General features: G+C 39.0%; 1 protein-coding gene and 1 pseudogene across 2 annotated transcripts; both read right to left on the bottom strand.

The window, feature by feature from the left end:
- Positions 1-1047: 1047 nt before the first annotated feature.
- LOC145495832 (adhesion G protein-coupled receptor L3-like) lies at positions 1048-19928 on the bottom strand. 2 transcript variants are annotated; one of them, XM_081475418.1, is made up of 18 exons: positions 19396-19928; positions 18631-18974; positions 17943-18002; positions 17344-17518; positions 15787-15903; positions 15446-15509; positions 14797-14896; positions 14658-14716; positions 14003-14123; positions 8341-8444; positions 7020-7125; positions 6354-6504; positions 5978-6062; positions 5834-5900; positions 5146-5228; positions 4528-4654; positions 3815-3856; positions 1048-2830 (listed from the first exon to the last, which is right to left on the bottom strand). In XM_081475418.1, the coding sequence occupies exons 1-18, from the start codon at positions 19808-19810 to the stop codon at positions 2657-2659; spliced, it is 2394 nt and encodes a 797-aa protein (XP_081331544.1). In that variant the 5' UTR covers positions 19811-19928; the 3' UTR covers positions 1048-2656. The 2 variants fall into 2 exon arrangements, with proteins under 2 accessions (XP_081331544.1, XP_081331545.1); XM_081475419.1 differs by lacking the exons at positions 3815-3856; positions 4528-4654 and having other exon boundaries at positions 2778-2830.
- Positions 9432-10620, bottom strand: LOC145495863 (uncharacterized; annotated as a pseudogene).
- Positions 19929-20563: the final 635 nt, after the last annotated feature.

Genomic DNA, 20563 nt, shown 5'->3' on the forward strand with positions numbered 1-20563 from the left:
GGTTCGAAGTAGCCTGACCCATCAAGGGCCCTGCGCCTTGTAAAGCGAGCTGCTACCTTGGAAACCCCATTCAGCAATTTTCCCTCTTCAATTTGAATACTAATCCTTACGTTGACTGCCCCGTTGCTAAGGTTACGTGTGGTGCTAAGAAGTTGAACACGTTGGAGTTAATTTTGATGGTAAAGTTGATTATTCTCATGATTTGTATGACACTCGGCTTGGTTAAGACTTTCTCTATTACAATCAAACAGTAGCTCTATCAAAATTCTGAAAACACTGAAGCAACCTCTGCCATTTTCGCCATCCAATCTCCAAACAAAACAGCACTAACACCACACAGCTGTAGCCAAGCTTATTCATCTTGCCGTCAGTATTTTGGGCGCGCAATTGTATCCAGCAGAAGTTGTTTACTGAAACATTTCGTGAAATGCTGCAGCTTGTGAGCAAGCCTTAACATCACCGGACAAGCAAGGAAGGCTCCCTAATTTTACAATTTTTTCTTATTTGTTATGGGAGAAAGTCTCCGATAATTACAAAGCGACGGCGTTACCTCTTGAAAATCGTAAAAAGAGTCCTGAAAAGGGAGTAGACTGATTCGTGTTTGGATGTGGCTAGTATTTATGTTACCAACTTGATGCACCAACTCCAAGATAACCGGCTAGTTAATTAATAATAGCCAGTACCAAGACCCTGTATGGTACTTTGCATTTAAACATTTGAGGCTTCTACCTAATCGCACAATATTATTTTGATACGGGTTAACCTACTCAAATGGTCATCTTTTTATGACTCTTATCTTAGTCTACGATGGCCAGGATATTTCGTCTTGAGTATATACGTTACGTTGGAAATACAATACACAAGAAATAGAAAACATTTCCGCGTTTCTGTCGAGTTACAGAAGCACGAGTGGAAGTTTGGGAGAAAGAGGAGAAAGAGAAATGCTGTGGGATCACGAACCCTGGTAGAGTGTTTCCACAGCTTTTTCGAGTTCTCCCAAACTTCCACGAGTGCTTCGTTAACTTGATAGAAGCACGGAGGAAACACGGAGAAAAGAAGAAGGAAAAATCACTTAAATATTTCAACTATCAAAATATAAACTCTCCTCTCATCAAGACTTAGAAGCAGCAATGCAGTCCACTGTCTTCGAGACGGTTTCATTCTTAGGTCGATCTTAAAGCGACTGCTGTTGAAATGACAGAAGATAAGATTTGTTGATTTGCCTGCGCACCTTTTAATGCTCATCCAAATAAGATGAACTTATCAGAATTAAGGGCACACGCATATATTGAAAGTCAGACCTTCAAGCTTTCAGGCCACTTTATAAATATCTTATGTCGTTAAAATTCAATACTTCCTAAATGAATCTTGTTCTGAACGAATTGATTTATTGTAACTACATTTATAATATATTATGCTTTTATAACACTTGTTATCCGTTTGTCTAGATATATTTCTTTTAATCTACAACTGTACATTTTATAAACAGCACTTAGAGAATGGACGCCGAGAAAAAAGAAGCAAAAAATAGTGCCAAGATAACTAATGCAGTGTTGTTGACTAGGACTGTCTAAAAGCTCTTGTTCTTCAGGAGAACTTTTTCTGTCAAAGTATATTTGACTTGTAATCAGATCTATCTTGGGTAGCACCATGACATAATGCAAACAAATGTCTTCATAGCAGGCACGTAATTTAAAGCTTGCGTGCATGCATGTCTTCAATTTTTTTTTTTTTCTTTTTTAACTTCGTTTGGTATAATCGGTCTTAATTTCTCTCAGGATCATAATCTCTTGTTTCTCTATAATCTTCACTCTCTTCGCCTCATGACCTTTTCGGTGTTTTTGTACATTCATTAACTGAGCAATTCAGCGTGCTTAGGTTTCCAACATTCTAAAAATAATTCTGTATTTCATGATGATGACAAATCTTCTTTTAAGTCTGCCTGCTAATTGATATCAAACTTCACTTATCCATCAGTTTGATGTACTTAAGTGTGTATAATTTGATGTAAATCAGTGACATTCTTCATTTGATAGGCTTTTAGTTGCCTTTAAGTACGGGAAGAAGATCCGTTTTGAGTTTACATGAGCTTTAACCCTCTTTCTCTTCGGCGCCTTAGTTGCTGCCAAGAGTATGTGTAGTAAATAAGCAATTAGTTCTTTCTCTAGCAACTGAATAAACTCATGGGAATAGACAAAATTAATCCAACGTTTTCAAGAATAAATATGAAATAAATATATCTACGGTCATTGTTGATAAACGGCCATTCGCATGTTTAGTGTGTTTAAAAATGGTTGCTTGTCGGCTATCGTTCATTGCGGTAGGCAGTTGTACAATGGGATTTGTTTTTGTTCAACGTGATTGCCCGTTCTTTTAACACCAGCACACTTGCAATATCACTATTTGAATATCATCCAACTCGATTACCTCATATCTTTCAATGAGGCAGTTATTTTTGCTTTTGGACTGTTCATATCATGCATTCTCTCTAGCTATCCTTCACAAGAAAAAAAATGTTTTCGTTATTTGAATGTTCGTCCAATACGATTGCGCCTTCTATTTTTCAATAGAAGCGAAGCTCTCCTCCAATAAGATTGCTCGTTCTATCTTGCTCCACGAAGAATCGTGTTGCTATTATCCAATACCATCTTTCGTTCTATCGTTCAACAGGAGTGATTTTATTGGTTTTTCTATTGAGCTCCAACTCCGATGGTCCTTGTTTGTTCGAATTGTTTTCGCTCGTGCTCGTTTGAGGTGGGCTTCCAAATTTGAAGAAAAGCCAGGCTTGTTTCTTCATCTTTTTCAGCTTCTTGTCCCAAACCACTCTTATCTGAGAGAAAATAAAGAGGATAATAACTTAGAATTGGAAATACTCGCTTGAATTTTAAGACAAAATCAGATAGGAAATCGGGTAATTTCAGGTTTAAGTGGACAAAAACCTTGCACCAGAATAATTTTAAGTTTATTACAATCTTTTTTACATTTTTGAAAAGCTAAAGACATAAATAGTTGCCTGAAGTAACCACCAAAAAAAATTCCCATAGGAACTCGAGGAAATAAATTTCAAAGTTCAGAGAAATTGCGCAAATACAGGTGAAATTTCATCATCAGTTTCATATGAACTTCAAACTTTGTCTTATACATTTGGTGTTGTTAGAAATGATTTCCTTTTAATAACTTATTTAAAACAGTCACACAGAAGTTTGCAATGCGATGTACATAATCTTGGAACAAAGCGTTTGCTCACTTGTTACTCCAATTTCTGGTGGATTCCCTCTTAATTCGCAATGTAATAAAAAGCAACCTTGGACTTTGATGGGCTATGCAATTTTAGAATATACCCTGTTCACAGAATTTATCTTAAGCTTTTAAAAATCCAATAGCTGTGAACCAACTTTGAGATCACGTGACAGAGACTGTGGTAATCATCTTCACCACGTATACGAACTTTAATTTCTTGTAACTGACGTTTGAAACAGTTTGTTTCCAAAATGTAGAGTAAAAAAAAAAGGATTATTTCAATAACATTTTCATGCAAAATGGGCAAAAAATTAAAAGAGTTCAAACCCTTAAAGATAGCTGACATACTTAAACAAAAAAGAATGGCATGTCGAAAAACACTGCATAAAGTATATGTAGCAAAGCATCAAAAGTACTTGTGTCCAATTGATTAAAAGATTAGTATGTTTTCTAATTTTATTTTACTGGAGTTATTGTTGAACAAAATAATTAGAAAAGAAACTTTTCTGTGTACTTCTCGACTGATTTGACTGATAAACTGGTAATCTGAAGGAATAATCAATAAAGATCTTACCTCGGTATTTCTTGCACAGTGAAAAACAAAGATCAGTAATCCCTGGAAAGAAAGTAAATTTTTCAATGAAAACGTTTAAAAAGTACAAAAACACTCTCTAAAGTAGAAACACTGGTTGTCTTTATGACATCACTTCTTGTGTACCCTCCACGTTCTAAATCTCTCTAAGAAGCGTCTTTTTGAAGTTAATGATTTCCTCAAAATCTGTATTTTTCCCACCATACGGTTAGTTACAAATCGTAACTTTTAAATGGTCTGAAATTAAGAAATTACGATAAACTATTCTGTTATAATGAGGAAACAGTTTTGTTCCTGGAAATTTTTCCTTCATTCCTGTGTGCGTGCACGCATAACAAATTCAAATTGTTAACTAATTAATTATCTTTGTTCAGAACGATCAGGTCAAAACAGTATAATTATAATTAATTATAATTAATTTCTATTTCTCACAATGATTGTTTAGACCCTCAGCCATAATTGATCTTACGAATTTCAAATTGAACACTCATGGGACTCAAACATATAACAATAGTGTTATTGACCTCTTTAGCTCGGTCCGTACCATGCGCTATTTGCTATTAACTTTTTTCCCTATCTTTTTGTTCCAAATTTTGCGCCTGGGCTATAAGGAAAGGGGGAATAAAACGACAGTCACCTTACGGTATATACCTTGCACCTGTTCTAAAATAGGTACATGTAATGTACTTGCGCACCTGTAAGGAGTTGAGTACAGTGAAGACATACTGGGACACGACACCAGCTCTTGCCATACTCAGCAAACCAAATAGCCATGTAATCCCCAGTAAAGGAAACAAGACAATGCAGGCTTTAACTGCTGCTCTAAAATGTGGATTAACAACAATGAACAATAACAATTACCTGTGTTAACAAACGCTGCAAAATCAATCGATATTTCTTAGTTATTAAAATTTTAGAAGGATCCGCCAGAAAGCGGACAAAAACTTTGTACCGAGATTATTTACATTGCTTCGCAAACGTCGATGCCGAAAACAAATTTTGAAGTGCATTTGAAACACTTAAAAGTATTGGTGAAATAAAACTGATAATGAAATTGTATCTTTTTGGCACAATTGCTCTGAACTTTGAAATTTATTTTCTCGCGTTTCCATGGGAAATTGTTTGCGGCGTTATTTCAGACAACTATTTATATCTTTAACTTGAATAAAATGAAAAAGGACTATAAAATACCTAAAATTATTCTGGTGCAAGGATTTCATCCACTAAAAACTAAAATTGCTCGATTTCCTATCGGATCTCGTCTTCAGTAATTTAATCAATCTTAAATCATAAAATAAATATTTCGCACTCACTTGACCTTGTTCAGTTTACTTGACTGCATGCTGGTCATGTTTACCATTTCCTTCACAACAATACAAAATACCACCACGTTTACCTTTAGAGAAAGAACGGTATTGTATTAGAGAATAAAGTCTCATTCATGTTGTGTTTAGAGAAGTCTATGCTATTACTAAGGCCCCCTCCATACTACTCCGGAGAAATTAAAAGACGCACCAATCAGCGGTCATTTTGGATTTGTGTTTGAGGGAACCTCGGGCAGGGAAATCACATGATTCTCGTGACGTCATCGTTTTCAAAAAGCTTCGTTTTGAGAATGTTTTTCTTCCACACTAAAATGAAAAGCCGGCGTTTTCAAATTCCTCTAATTTGGAGAGAAAACTTAGAGAAGAGCCCAAGAACTTAAACGCCTTCACCAAGCTGGATTAAAGTAGTTTTACTTCGTCACCATGTTGGGGAACTAACCCAGTCCTCCAACTTCTGTTGTTTGCTACACTGACGAAAAGTTAAGGTACAGTGCAAACTATATGAGTCTCAATTTTCTCGACGTTGTAGAAAGAAAATCTCTGGACCCAGTGTAGGTGGCTTGAAGGTAAGCTAATATTCGGCGTATATATATATATTTGCTTCGTACATAGCCTGGAATTATATAAGTATATAAGTCAATGAGCTGAGCATGCAATATGTTATATATATACTTACAGCAGATATTATTATGACTGGTCCGGCAAAAGACCATATGTAATACCTTTCTGTTGACAGCCAGCACCTGAAACAAAAATGAAAAAATAGTTTCCTTTTTTTGTTTTTGTTTGGATGGTGTTCATGTAGAGAAATAACTCTTACCAACTGCTGGCTGTATATTGATGTATTCCCTCGCTTCGCAAGTGTGCAATTATCAATGTTCCTCCTACAACAAGACCTGGCAATCCTGCAAAACAACAAGTGACTCAAAATACAGCCGGAATATCCTATTAGAATTCGGCCTTTTTTCTAAGCAAGACTTGAATACTTAATTCGCGTGCACATTCTTGAATTCTCCAGAGGTGTACATCACGTATGGCGTGCACCTTGAATACACCAGCACTCTTTGTGGTCGCCGATTGCAAATTCAAGGCTTGAACGGTTTAGGATATTTTCGCGTTGGCGTAGTGTTGACTTCTACTATTTCGCTGGTTTTGTTTAATTTTAGTGATTATGAACATAAAAGAAGCTGACTCACCAAGTGAAAAGCCGTAACACAAAGGTAGCTTGAGTTCAGTGTTGTAGACTTCAATGATTAACAGATAAAGCATAATGCCTTCCATCAGCATCCAACAGAATGATGAGAGATAAAAGTAATGGATGAGAGCTGCAACAGTTAGGCAAAGAACCTGATTGAAAAACAAGAATGCATGTTAAAGAGAGAATGAAGTTCAGAACGTTAATTCCCCCATATTATGAAGACAGAGCGATTGAAATTCAGTCAACTGCAATTATTACATCCGTGCGAGGCTAAAACTGCAAATTGAAAGAGTATTATGTTGTTTATTATATGGCTGAGAAAATTCCCTCTTTTTGATTGGCCGAGAGCAGGCCAATTTATCGTTAATTCTCAATTTGCACTACAATACAAATTAACTCGCACGCGTTGCAATTTTCTCAGTCATGTAATAAATGAGTAATCGTATGAAAGCTCGAGCAATTAAGGATTTACACTACTCGTGGTATTTGGAAATTCTTTCAAACGGCACTTACCTAAAGGTTCGTGGAATTTTGAGAGAATTTTCAGATATCACTCGTAATGTAAATCGTTAATTGGATTCGCATTCATTACCTACACTTATGAGAAAGGCCCATTTTCACTTAGACATGGAAGGCAACAGCGGACCCTGAAAGAAGAAATCACCTGATTATGTGTAGCGTGGATTCCCGTCAAAAATATGATCTGTGCCATCGCCAGTGTGGCGACAAGGTTTATGTGAAGATGGCTTTGTTGGTCGGGACTTGAACATCTAAATATCGAAAAAATACATCTGTCAACATGGCAGTGTCATTTTACTCAAGACGTTACTGTAAAGTTTTAAACGAGATAATAAAACACATGTTGTCACACGACGCCCTGCATTAGCTTAAATGTGCCCGTTGAATAGCTTACTTATTTCTTAGCTATTCACTTATTTGTAAGCTTTTTATTGTATAAGATAGCCGTTTTACCCCATTTAATTTACTGTCACACAGTATGGCATTTTTGTAAAGCAAGTGACTCACGGAAGTTAGAAAGAGTGCAGGAAAGGGGTCTAAGAGCGATATTTTGTGACAAAACTTCGTCTTATGATCAACTTCTCAGCCAAGCTAAGCTACCATCTTTAAATAATAGAAGATTACAGGATATCGTCGATAAAAGTGCCGTTTTTTGTCATTGACTTGTATATATATTTTAGCAAGACGTTTCAGCTAGCTCTTATCCTTCATCAGTTGAAAAACTTAAGAGTTAGCCGAAACGTCTCGCTAAAATAAACAAGTCAGTGACAAAAAAACGGCACTTTTATCGACTATGTCATCTCCTGACTACTTTTACTTAATTACAGCAGGGGCGTAGTCAGGATTTTGCAAAGGGGGGGTCACGCTGTGTCAAAGTGAAGGTACACACCAGATTGTCATGTCGTTTTCGTCACCTGTTGTAGGTTGTTCGCTTAAAAAAAAGGCTTACAAAAGGGGGGTTCACGGGCACCCCAGGACCCCCCTGGCTACGCCCCCGTACAGGATATCTCTTGTCTGATGTACAAAGTGAAAAACAACTTGTGCCCTAGATATATCAGTGACCAATTGGAAATCAATACTTCTGTGCAGGATTAAGAGTCATGGAATTCCGTGTGCCAAGATTTAAGACAGCGTTCTTCAGCAATCACCCATTAAAACACGTAGGCCCTACACTCTGGAGTAAAATCCGCCCGGATATAAGGAACTTGCCATCGCTAGATGCCTTAAGAGAGCCACGAGGAAAGTGCACTTAAATGGAGACCTTTTAAATAACAATTGCGCAAAACTGTGCACTATGCTGTTCCTAAAAAATGTTATTTTAATTTTAATTATAGACTTACTATTAGGTCCATTTTATCACTATTTAATTTGTATTATAGATTCGCTTTATATAACTCTTTTAATTGTAGATTGTGTTCTCGGTTACTGGTGAACAACTGCCAGTATTTGAATTAAATTATACTCACATTAGTAACAGGTACGCAATAATAGTAATAGTCTCTCCAAGTAACGAAATCCCTAGACCAATGTAAGTCATATAGCATAAGGCTTGCTTGTGTTTGTCTGAAAACTGTAATAGAGGAGAAAACAGATAAAAACGCATCAGTAGATGTCCTTACATGGCCGTGACAAAAGAGCATCTTTTATGAATTACTCAGTGTGTATTTACAATAGCTTGTTGCTGGTTCTTGTAAGAGCGGTTTTTAATATCGTTTTCTTATTGAGAGTGGTTCGTCCACACTACGCCGGAGATAAGTTCGAGCAGGGAAATCACATGATTAACGAGAAGCCATCGTTTCCGCGAAACTCCGTTTTCAAAATGTTTTCGGTCCACAGTAAACTCAAGGCCGGCGTTTTGTTGACGGGGCCTAAGGCTGGATAAGCTTGAGAAAAAAATAGAAAAATAGTTTTAATTGGTTCATTGGAATGTCTGTGACCTTTGTGATTGGCCAGAGTGAATACTTTGGGTTTGGGTTTACTTCAATTAGCAGAAGATCATTCTAATCGTAACCTTTGGGAATCGACTACAACTAGACACTAGTCGCAGGTATTATTTGTGACCCATGTCAAAATGTCGACCTAAGTCGTCGGAGTACACGTGTGTCGAAGCATAACTGAATGTTCGAACAAGGAGGAGCGAAACAACTCTCGATGGATTCTTAGCTATAATATTGTATGATATGTAACTCTAAAACTATAAGTTATTAAACATCCACGGACAAGATAAATGTTTTCAAACTGTTTGCCAAAGAAATCCGAGTGAAGGCACACATAAATTTGAGCATGGGCTTTGGAGCACGGATGCTACATGATTGAATCCAAAACAAAAACTGGCTCATATGTTGAAAGCCACTTTTCCCCGTTACCGAGCAGCGAACTCAGGAGTAATGCCAAAAAAAGATATGCAGATCTGTACCGTAAGTCGATTTCGGTTCCAGCCTCTTACATATTCATGACACAGACGCTATTTTGAGTCTACATTCCAACCACGCTGTTTAATGCCATTGGTTAAACAATAACTCAACACATGCACAACTATGCATAATGGTCAGCGGTATTCTCATATATAATATCCCTCTCCTTTCCATTACAATCAAAGAAACAAATGAGGAGAATAAAATGAAATAAAATAAAATAAAATAAAATAAAAGGACAATCAACTCAACATTAATCAATCAGTGTCTGTCATTGTTCACGTTCCAAGAACTGTCCTTTGTTCCAGAACAACTTGTTACAGGTCTAGTCTGATTGGTTTTTTGACTAGTCTTCCACTTCGAGTTGTATACAAAGGCGGGTCTTTAGCTTCCACTATGTCTGATGAAGGTGGCACATCACCGGCTGGGATTTCCTCATCAGCTGAGGGATTTAAGTGGTATTCCTGTGATGAGCGCTCCGTTTGTGGGCTTGCTGGGAATGTGGGTGCCGCATGTGTTTTGTCTGGCTCAGGTTCTGTCTGCTGATTGATGTTTCCATGACTTTTCCGATATCCCATACGAGACTTTGTTGGGTCGTTCCTTAGAGCCACTCGATTACGTCTGATTCTTTGGCCGCCTACCTCTACCGCATATGATCTAGGCAAGGCATGTTTCTGCACTACTGTTGCCGCTCTCCATTCCTTTGATCCTGGCTCTGGTTTTACTCTGACGTGATCACCCGATCTGAGTGGTGGTAGCTCTTTGGTGCCCTGGCGGTCATGGTAGTACTTTTGCTTATCCTTACCATGTTTCATTCTTGCCTTTATCTTCTAGATGCTGTGTTTTTCAGGCTCCAATAGACCACGTGCTGTTGGTAGTGTTGTTCGTAGCCTGCGTCCCATAGAGAGCTGTGATGGGGACAGGTCAATTCCTGGAAGTGGGGACGCCCTGTACGCTAGGAGTGCTTTTCTCTTGTCTCTGTTCTTTCTCCATAGAGACTTCACTGTTTAACTGCGGCTTCCGCCTCTCCATTCGCCTTGGGGTGTTTTGGGCTTACTAGAACATGTTCAAAGCTGTAACTTTTGGCAAATGTCTCAAATTCTTTGCTTGTGTACTGGCTGCCGCAGTCAGTGACTAGTTTTGGTGGGATGCCATGTCGACTGAAATGTTCTTTTAGGAATGGTCTCCTGGGATGCGAGATCCTTCAGTTTGGTCACCTCAATAAACTTAGAGTAATAATCAACTAGCAACAGGTAATGTTCACCTTCAAAGGCAAATATGTCTGAAGCGGCCATTTCCCAAGGCAGGTCTGGGACAGGGCTTGGTACCAAAGGCTCTTTCTGCTGTGCAGGGGCATAGTCATGGCACGTGGTACAGTCCTTGACTTTGTCTTCTATCTGTGCATTCGTGCCGGGCCAGTGAAGGTCTTCCCTGGCCCTTTGCTTACACTTTACGATTCCCAGGTTTGTTCCATGTAGTATCTCCAGCATGGCTGGCCTCATCGACGGGGGTACTACGATTCTCATTCCTCGGTAGATTACTCCATCTAGTACCGCAAGCTCATCACGTGTGTCCCAGTATTGGCGGATGCTGTGTGGGACTTGTTGCTTTGTTTCTGGCCAACCGGCTTGAATCATAGCATACAGCTCATGGAGCTCATTTGCTGTGTTTTGTTGGAGTTCTGCATACTTTGGTTCGGAAATCGAGATTCTTTCCAACATGTTTACTTGTATCTCTTCTTCTTCCGGTGGTACCTCATTTAGACTTGCTCGGCTGAGGGTGTCTGCGAGGACTTGCTTCTTGCCTGGAAGATATTCCACTTTTAGATCATAGCCACTCACTTTCAGTATCATTGCCTGCAATCTTAATCGTGCTGTTGCCATGGACTTGCGCAGTATCATTTCTAGGGGTTTGTGGTCAGTCTGGATCAAAGTTGTTTTTCCCAGACTGTACTCCCTGAATTTCTGAGTACTGAACACGATCGCCAGCATTTCCTTCTCTATTGGCGCCCAATTGAGCTCTGATGCTCGAAGTTTGCGGGATGCATAGGCTATCGGTCTTCCTTCTTGCAGTAGGACAGCACCCACTGCGCTCTTGCTGGCGTCACATTGTATGGTCACATCTTTTCTGACATCATAGTACGCTAACACTGGAGCTTCACAGCACATATCCTTAAGCTTCTGAAACGCAGCTGCTTGTGGCTTGTCCCAGTGGAAAAGTACATCCTTTCTGGTTAGTTCCCGCAGTGGTGTTTCGACTTTTGCTAGCATTGGGAGGAATTTGGCCAGATACTGAATAGATCCGAGAAGCCGACGCACATCTTCTTTCGTTTCAGGAGGTGGCATATCCTTCATAGCTCTTACTTTTTCTGGATCTGGTTTGAGGCCATCTGCTGAGATAATGTGGCTCACATATTGAACTTACTGTTTTCGTACTCTGACCTTCTCAAAGTTCAGCTTAAGGTTGTAGGTTCTGGCGCGGTTAAGAACTGCCTCAAGGACTGAATCATGGTGGGCGATGTCACGTCCAGCTATGAGTATGTCATCCATAATGGCATATGCGTGATCAATATCCTCCAACATTTCATCCATGGCCCTTTGGTACAGCTCTGGAACTGATTTGATTCCAAGTGGTAGCTTTAACCACCTGTATCTGCCAATTGGGGTGTTCATCGTTGTCAGTAGACTGGAATCGTAGTCTAGTTTTATCTGGAGATACCCACTTTTAGCATCAAGGACTGCGAACACTTTTGCCTCAGGTATCTTGGCTGCAATTTTTTCTAGAGTGGGGATTGGGTAATGCTCCCGTTTCACTGCTTTATTAAGATCACCTGGGTCAAGGCAGATCCTGATCTTCTCACCTCGACTTGAAACTACCATAGAGTTAACCCAGTCAGTGGGCTGTGAAGCTTTGGCTAGGTGTCCTTCCTTTTCCATTTCCTTAAGCTTGGCAATGATCTTGGGAAGGAGTGCTGCAGGTTGTCTGCAAGGCCCATGCACCACTGGTGTTGCTTTGGGATCAAATTTGATAGAGTAAGTTCCAGGCATGGCTCCGAATGCACTTTGTAGGTCTGGGTACTGGTCAAGTAGCTCCTTTAGGTTTGGATCTACATGTGCCTGTAACTTATGTACCCGCTGAACTAAGTTGAGTGCTTGACAAACTTTGCCTGACAATATTGGCTTCTGCTTACTATCTATGACATAGAGGTTCACATTTAACTCCCTGTCCTTGAATCTTATAGGAAGAGTGACATAACCTTTGGGTGTGATTCGGTGTTGGCTGTATGACACCAGGGTCTTCTTGGTTTGTTTGATCTGGGCACTGGGTGCTACTTGCTTGAGCTGAGTAGTGTTAATTACACTTGCATAGGCACCAGTGTCAAGTTGACAATGCAGGGTACTGTTGCCCACTTCTACAACCTCCCACCATTTGTCATTTTCACATGTTTTCTGCTTGTCACTGATGCCATTCAATTCTAGGCTTGCTACATGTAGTAGTTGTACATCACTGTTAGGACCTTCCTCATCACTAGAAAAGTCTTCTCCAGGATGGACCATTTCATGCAGTAAGTTTACATTGCTTTTGTTGCTTCTGCAAACTTGGGCAAAATGTCCAATTTTTTTGCACTTGTTGGATGATTCATTTCTGGCTGGGCATTTTTCCTGTGGCTTGTGGGCATTGTATCCACACCTATCACATTTTTGAACTTGGTCATGTTTCTTCTTGGACGAGCCATTCTTCTTAAACGAGCCATTCTTCCATGCAAGTTTATTGACCTCCACTTTCGGGTCTTCACCAGACATCAATTGTATTCCATCCTTGGTCGCTTCGAACATCCGACCGATGTCAATTGCCATTTCCAGGCTAAGGTTTTTACTTTTCTCCAAGCAGCGTTGCCTTACTTGTTTGTCCAGAGATTTGCATGCGATGGCGTTCCGGATCAACTTATTCGACTCTGTCATGTCCAGACCACGGGCCAGGAGCTTAAGATCGGTGACAAAGGAGTCAAACGTTTCCCCTTGTAACTGGTGTCTTCGATCAAATTTAACTGCCGCCATAATTGGGTTCTTCTTTGCTTCGAGGTGTGCTTTGAACTTTCCGACAACTCTTTGGGGTATTTCTTTTTCATTTACATTTCGTGCGCTTTCTCCAGATCCAACTTGCACAGTTTCCCATCGGAAAGTGAGGTAAATTTCTCGGCCTTTGTTGCCGACGAAGCTCATAAGGTTGCATATTTTCTCCTTCTCAGTGCATTTGCTGAGCGGTCCTCCGAACGTGAATTCGCAATGTTGATAAAACGTTTCCCATTCTTTACTCAGGTCCGCAGCGGCCCAGTTCATTCTTGGCCAGTTGAACGACGAATTAGCGTATCCTTCGGCCATCCTAATGTGTTTGGCCCTGTTCCGTGGCGCTCGAAATCCCACTATTTTGACACCATCTTACATATTCATGACACAGACGCCATTTTGAATCTACATTCCAACCACGCTGTTTAATGCCATTGGTTAAACAATAACTCAACACATGCACAACTATGCATAATGGTCAGCGGTATTCTCATATATAACACAGCCTGAATTAAAGAGGAAAACACGTATCAACTCGTAGATTTACTCAAGATTTCCAAGAGCTGACAGGCCCAGGAAAAATAAAATTCACACAAGGCTAGTAACATTTCAAAAGCTACCCACAGTGCATTCCACAGAAAACATACCTTGTGCTGTTTGATGTTCATAAGAATGGCGAAATTCGTCAAATGATTGCACGTGCAGACCACGTGACTTTCATTTGACTCCACCAAGGAACAGCCATCGCCAGACCAGCTTCCATTTGCTCTACAATGCAATAACAGTTATTTTTGTGTTATGTTTGTTGAGCCAGTTGTTCGAAGGGTGGATAACGCTATCCGCGGGATAAATCGTTATCCAGTGGATAAGTGTTAATAAAACAAATTTCGCTACCCACTGGATTGCGATTTATCCGGTGAATAGCTTTATACACCCTTTGAACAACTGGAGCCTGGTCGAGGTTGTTCGAAAGGTGGATAACGTTATCCACCGAATAAATTGCTATCCAGGGACTACGCGTGTTATCCACCTTTCGAACAACCCGGGTCTGGCTTTTAGAGTCATTTCATAGTAGCTTAGTTCTTCTTAACTCAGAAAGGAAACAAAAAGTGTTAAAAAATGGATATTTTCCCCGTAGTAAGAAAAAACTGTTTGCAAACATGTTATTGTTATTTTGATCACTTTTTGGCCAGCTTCAAAACGAAACAGCTATGCTGTTTCCAGTGGTCAAACACAAATGAAGGTGGAAGACCAGGAAATCGCAAAATAATAGTACATGAATTAATTACAGAGATTTCTTACGGGTGTGAAACATTCCACTTCCAGAAAACGCACTTTTTTCTTCCTCTGCTGTCATATTCCTGAAAAAAGAGCACTTGTTTAGTTAAAAATGGTAGAGTAGGAAGGAAATAAAATCGTCGAGAAGTGGTAATTAATTTACCTCCAGAGTACGAAGAATTATCGTCACATTTTCCGTAAAAATTTCTTGTTTAGATGGTCTAACATCACTTCCCAGAATCATGGAATCAATTTTGCTGTTCCTATGAAATAAAACGATTTAGTGAATGTGAAAATTGTTATTATATATCGTGAATTTTTGTGTGCAAAGTGGAAAGTCCGAAATGATCACGTGATATATCTCCACGGAATAATTCTCAAGTGATATATCATTCTGTCGTAATACAGAAACACGTGCATGGCCCGACATTCTAATGTTCACGTGTTTTGGAGCAATAATTACCACAAGAACCTTTACTAAGCCAATGAATGGAAACTGAAAGCTTATCCAAACATCCAGCCAACTAGCCACCAACTAACTAACTAACCAACCAACTGTCAACCAATAAAACAAAACAAAGATACAGCAACCGATAACGATCAAACAGGAGATAGACAGGTAGACCGGCAGACAGACTGACGGACAGACAGATAAACAGATAGACAGAGAGACAGATAGTCAGACCGACCGACCTACCGACCGACTTACCGACCGACAGAAAGACACTTAGGCAGATTGATGTGCAGACAGGCAGACTCGGACAGACAAACACGGACAGACGAACTAAAAGTAAATTTATTGAAAAAATTACCTAGATTCTGGGTAGGCAGCCATTTTGTGGAGATCTCGGTACAGTGCGTTGACTACAACGCTATCTGAAAATGCGACAACGGTAGAGATTATATTTCAAAATATAATTAAAACAATGATACGAAAACTGATTCACCAGCCCAAATGGTTTAACATACGATCAATATTTCAAACATTTTTCTGGTAAAATACACTGAAGTTTAGTCATCAATAAAACGAGAAACGATTTGGCTATAGTTTATGTTATCAACAAGATAAACTCCCGTTCTTGGTGTGCATGGTCTACTGGATAATTATTCACATAATTTAACGATAATTATTCATAGATATTAGCATAATTACCCTGTTCTTGAAACAAATACGGTGGCAAAGTTATCTTCGCTACCTCCTCGGTACCCTCCTGTCCAGTAAATGAAAAATTTCTGCTATAACCCTTTGGCAGCAACGACACTTGTAAGACTACAATGAGGTAAAAAAACAAAAATGGATGTGGTGAGTAGCTACGTTTTAGATATCCATTACTCAGCCATCGCAAAATACGCGGTAATTGAACCGTAGCACAGACTTTGAAGAGGATGATTAACCTTTACACAGTTCTGGGTAAAGAGGTGCTAAACAAGCCTTTTAAAAAGGTTTATTTTGAAGAACACCCTCTAGAAACTGAATCAAAGTCAACCATATTGTACGAGAACTTTAGTAGTAGTAGTAGTAGTAGTAGCAGCAGCAGCAGCAGCAGCAGCAGCAGTAGTAGTAGTAGTAATAATAGTAGTCTTTATTAAGAAATCAGTCACAACATACGTGTGGCTTTACAATCAATAACAAACTAAGCTAAACTTGAAAAAACCTATCATATGTATTACAAGAAAAATTTTAAGAAATAAATTTAAAAAGACATCTATTTACAAAAGCCCGTTTGAATCGTTCCGTTTTTACTTTAGGGAGTATGAAGTCATGGCCCCTTTCTCTAAGAGCTCTGTTACGTTTGGGTGGGAGCAAGTCATATAATACATGGCCAGTGTCACTTGTGATTCTTTTGAAAAGATCACTGTCCCTATCATTTATAACATCAGATATCAAAATGATCCTATTTGTATAGCCAAAACGATAGGCTCGCCGAAAAAAAGTGTCAATCCGATCTAAATATTTGCCTTGATAGGCGGAGCCCCACACCTCTAATCCATACAGAAATAATGACATTATTAATGAGTCGAAGAGTTTACTAAGCTGATCTTTAGTGTACCCATAATATTTGCATACCCTAAGAATATATAGTCGACTAGCAGCTCTAGAAAGTAAACTGTCAACATGAAGATCCCAAATACGCAGTAATTGAATCGTAGCAGACTTTGAAGAGGATGATTAACCTTTACACAGTTTGCCAGAAAGCCAGATGTAAAATTGCTCAAAATAGGTTCCAGTGGGGAAAGGGGTGGACGGGGGTGGCGCATCTTCCTTGCTCTTGAAGCGTTGGCCGAGTTGACCTCCCCCAACACACTGTCCATATAAGGAGCTATAAGGTCTCTGTACCTCTCGTAATGCTTCTTGTAATTCGTTTTCCACTCATAACTTCAATAATATTCAGGCAATGATTATGAAACTTAGAGATGACGTTCTGAACATTTTTCTTTTGACATAAACAACATGCTAAGATGACTTCATATCAAGTGGTAACACGTCATGATATACTAACAGCCATTTTGGATCGGCCATCTTAGCTTTCTCGATTTTTCCAAAAGGTCAGAAAACGACCAAACAATGACTCAAAAGTAGTCAATAAGACAATATAACTCCTCGCCGTTCCACGATAACGCCTCGAGTGAATAACTTCAAAGAGGACGTTTTACGTAATTGCTGGTATATACACAAACATTGAATTTACAAAGAGTTTAGTTTTTTTACCAATATGTTTGTTTTCCTTTCTCTCCTCAGTGTTTGATGCATTCAAATTGAAAGACGCGTACTGAAATGCAAACTCTTCGATGGTTTGAGTGGACTGAATTAAGTTGACGCCATTCCGTAGTTTGCTCGTTGATTGTACAGAAGTTGCGAGCGCTTCAAAGGCGTCTGTGGCAACCTGCATATTGAAAATATAAAAATTATAATAAAATAATAAAAATAAACCGAGAACTCTTTATATCATTTAAAATTCGATAAGTGTTTTCACTTTCTTCAGGGCTTACTGCACGTAGTCCAGGAGGATAGAAGATTGGGCGAATATGGTTTTACAGCATAACGCAACAGACAAAATGCACAGACTACATGTTGTAACATGAAAGATTCGTCTACAGTTTTTTTATGCACTTTAGCACTTAAGAGTCTTTAAATGCAAAACTCCTTTCAAATAGAAGCTTATATTGTTGTAATATAAATTTAAACTCTTCCTGATTAAAAACCCTCTAAAAAAACCCCTAAAATGACTTTGAGCAAAAATAACTGTTAAGTTTATTTTGTTATGGCATCAACGTACATTGAAAGCTAAATTACGTAAGCTTTCTTACCTTTAATGACAATGGATCTTTCGGATCTAGAGCATTCATGAAATTAGAAAACTCTAACAGCTGTCAAAAAAAAAAAAAATCAGACGAACCAAAAAGGCATTAGCAGTTGCACTGTACTGGCGAGCGAATGATATACAACAGGGTGAGCATTTGTTAACAAATTAAACTTTATCGAAGGAACCATGGTAACAGAAAATGCAGAGGTAAATAAACAAACAAGGAAACAAACAAATGAAATGATGACTTTAATTAACCAGGTAAGAAATCTAGCTAATTTACCATGTCGATTTCAAGTTATAAAAGGAACCAACTCGAGAAAAATACATCTAGCTTATTGTATTGAAAGAGGGATAAGGAAAAGAGATAAGGATAAGAGAGTTAATGTTATTCTCAAGGTTATGCTTCTCAAATTAAGTTCAGATACTCTATCTAGTCCTCCCACAGATAAAGTTACCGAATGCGTTACGTAGATTTTTTCGTGTAGGATGAAAGTGTGTGTTAAGCGGCCTACGCTGCCCGTGTGAGTAAATTCCTGTCACGGGATTGGCTATTCCTAGACCAAGCTGGGATTAATTGTGTCGGGAGTAATCTAAAAATAACTCGAAAGGGATTAATTATATGGAGAATTAAGATAACTCTCTTATTTATCCTCTCTTGTTTATCGATTAAACTTACTACGCTTACTCACCGGATTCGCCGCAGAATTTAGTGAATTCTCAGTGTTCAGCGAAATCTCAGAATTCAGTTCATTATGGGTGGCTGCTCTAACACTTGAAGATGTAGATGTAGAAGTCGCCATGATAGTTTCAACTTCAAATGCTGTTGTTTCGTCCCTTCTTAGTGGTCTGCTAGAGACAGGAATCCCAGTGTCTGTGTTAATGCTAGAAGACGAGACTACAGAAGTCGCCATATGTTGCCCATCTTCAGAGGTACTTGAACCTGGGTTATCTGTCGTAGCAGCAGCAAAAATCTCGCTGCTACGAGAATTCATATGTGTTGCCGACGCAGAAGGAGTCAGTGTCAGGGTTGTAGCTACCAAAAAAAAAAATCCGGAGAACACGCGCTTGAAATTTGTATCTGCTAAAAGGACATTATGGCTGTCGTACTTTTTCACAACTTGGTTGGGCAGACTTTCCAAAGCTAAGCTACGATTTATCTTCTTGTACTGGTGGCTCTTAACACATGGCATCTCAAAATATATAACAGCATATCAGCATTAATCTCGAACAAATATGATGTGGTAAAAACGTATTTACCTTCTTCTTCCACTTTATTTTATTACTATTGTTCGCCTTTATTGCATGCATTCCCCCCCCGCCCCCCCCCCCCGTAGTACGTGCGAGGGTTATTAAAATATAACACATGAATCTCCTTAATTTTATTAAAATTGGAAAAGAAAAAGAATTTTTAGCCAATCGGATCACGTCTTGTAACTTAACTGTAAAATAAATACCTTTTTGGGCAGACGGCTGACAAATGTAACCAGCACCGGGGTGTAGTCTTTTATCACAAGCTTTTCTCTTAAAACACTGTGACTTAGACTTGACATGTTTAAGCAGAAAACACCAGTTTTTGTCATAGAAACTCTGTTTATTCTGAATGATATCGCAAGTAGTATTGATAGCGGTTGCATTGACAGTAGCCCCTGAACTCCATATGAACTGTTGACTGGATGCATTGAAAACAAGTCCAACCCAAAACTGGTCCGAATTCTTGAATCCTTGTGACTCGAGACGTCTCGACAACTCATCGAGTTTGTCCTGAGTATCGAGCACGGCCAAAATGGAACCATTCCCTTTGCAGTGCTCCACAACTTCTGTCCAGAAATGTGTTTTTTGTTTATGTATATAATACTCGTAAGCCTCCATACAGCTGACTAGATCTGGAACAAATGCACATGGAAGGTGTTGGAGGGTACGTCAAGTTACAAATGTTGTTGAAGATTTCGGTTTACCCTTCTATCGACAAATTGTCTTTGTCGTCATCTTCTGCCCGCCAATACAATCCAACCTAGGTGCCTTATTTCAAAACTGTGTTCAGGGGAGTATAAAGGTGTATCCAAAATTTAGAATGCTGCAATGACTTTTCGCTTCTAAGGACTTCTAAGGAGGAACAAGCGAACAAAATCTTTGCACCGAGATTTATCTACATCGTAATGTAAACTTATGTGCAATCGTTTTAAATATCTTATCGAAAAATTCATTTCTAACAACGCCAAATGTCGAAAACAAATTTTGAACTTCGTATGAAACACTTGAAGGTAATATGGTGAAATGAGACTGATGATAAAATTTTACCTGTGTTTGTACTATTCCCCTGAACTTTGAAATTTATTTTCTCAAGTTCCCATGGAAAGTCGTTTTCGGTGTTATTTCAGGCAACTATTTATATCTTTAATTCTAGGAAAATGTTAAAAGGACTGTAAAATACCTACCTTTTTCTGGTACAAGATTTATGTCCACTAAAAACTGAAATTGCACGATTTCCTATCGGTATTCGTCTTAATTTGTCCGCTTCGAATGACTTTGGCCAGGACTGTAATTTGGGTAGCGGCTTTTTCTTTCCTTTGATCAATTACACGTTCAAATGTAGGCGTAAATGACGATGGCATGATATATTGA

The sequence above is a fragment of the Orbicella franksi genome, chromosome 8 (assembly GCF_964199315.1).
Source record: "Orbicella franksi chromosome 8, jaOrbFran1.1, whole genome shotgun sequence".
NCBI lineage: Eukaryota > Metazoa > Cnidaria > Anthozoa > Scleractinia > Merulinidae > Orbicella > Orbicella franksi.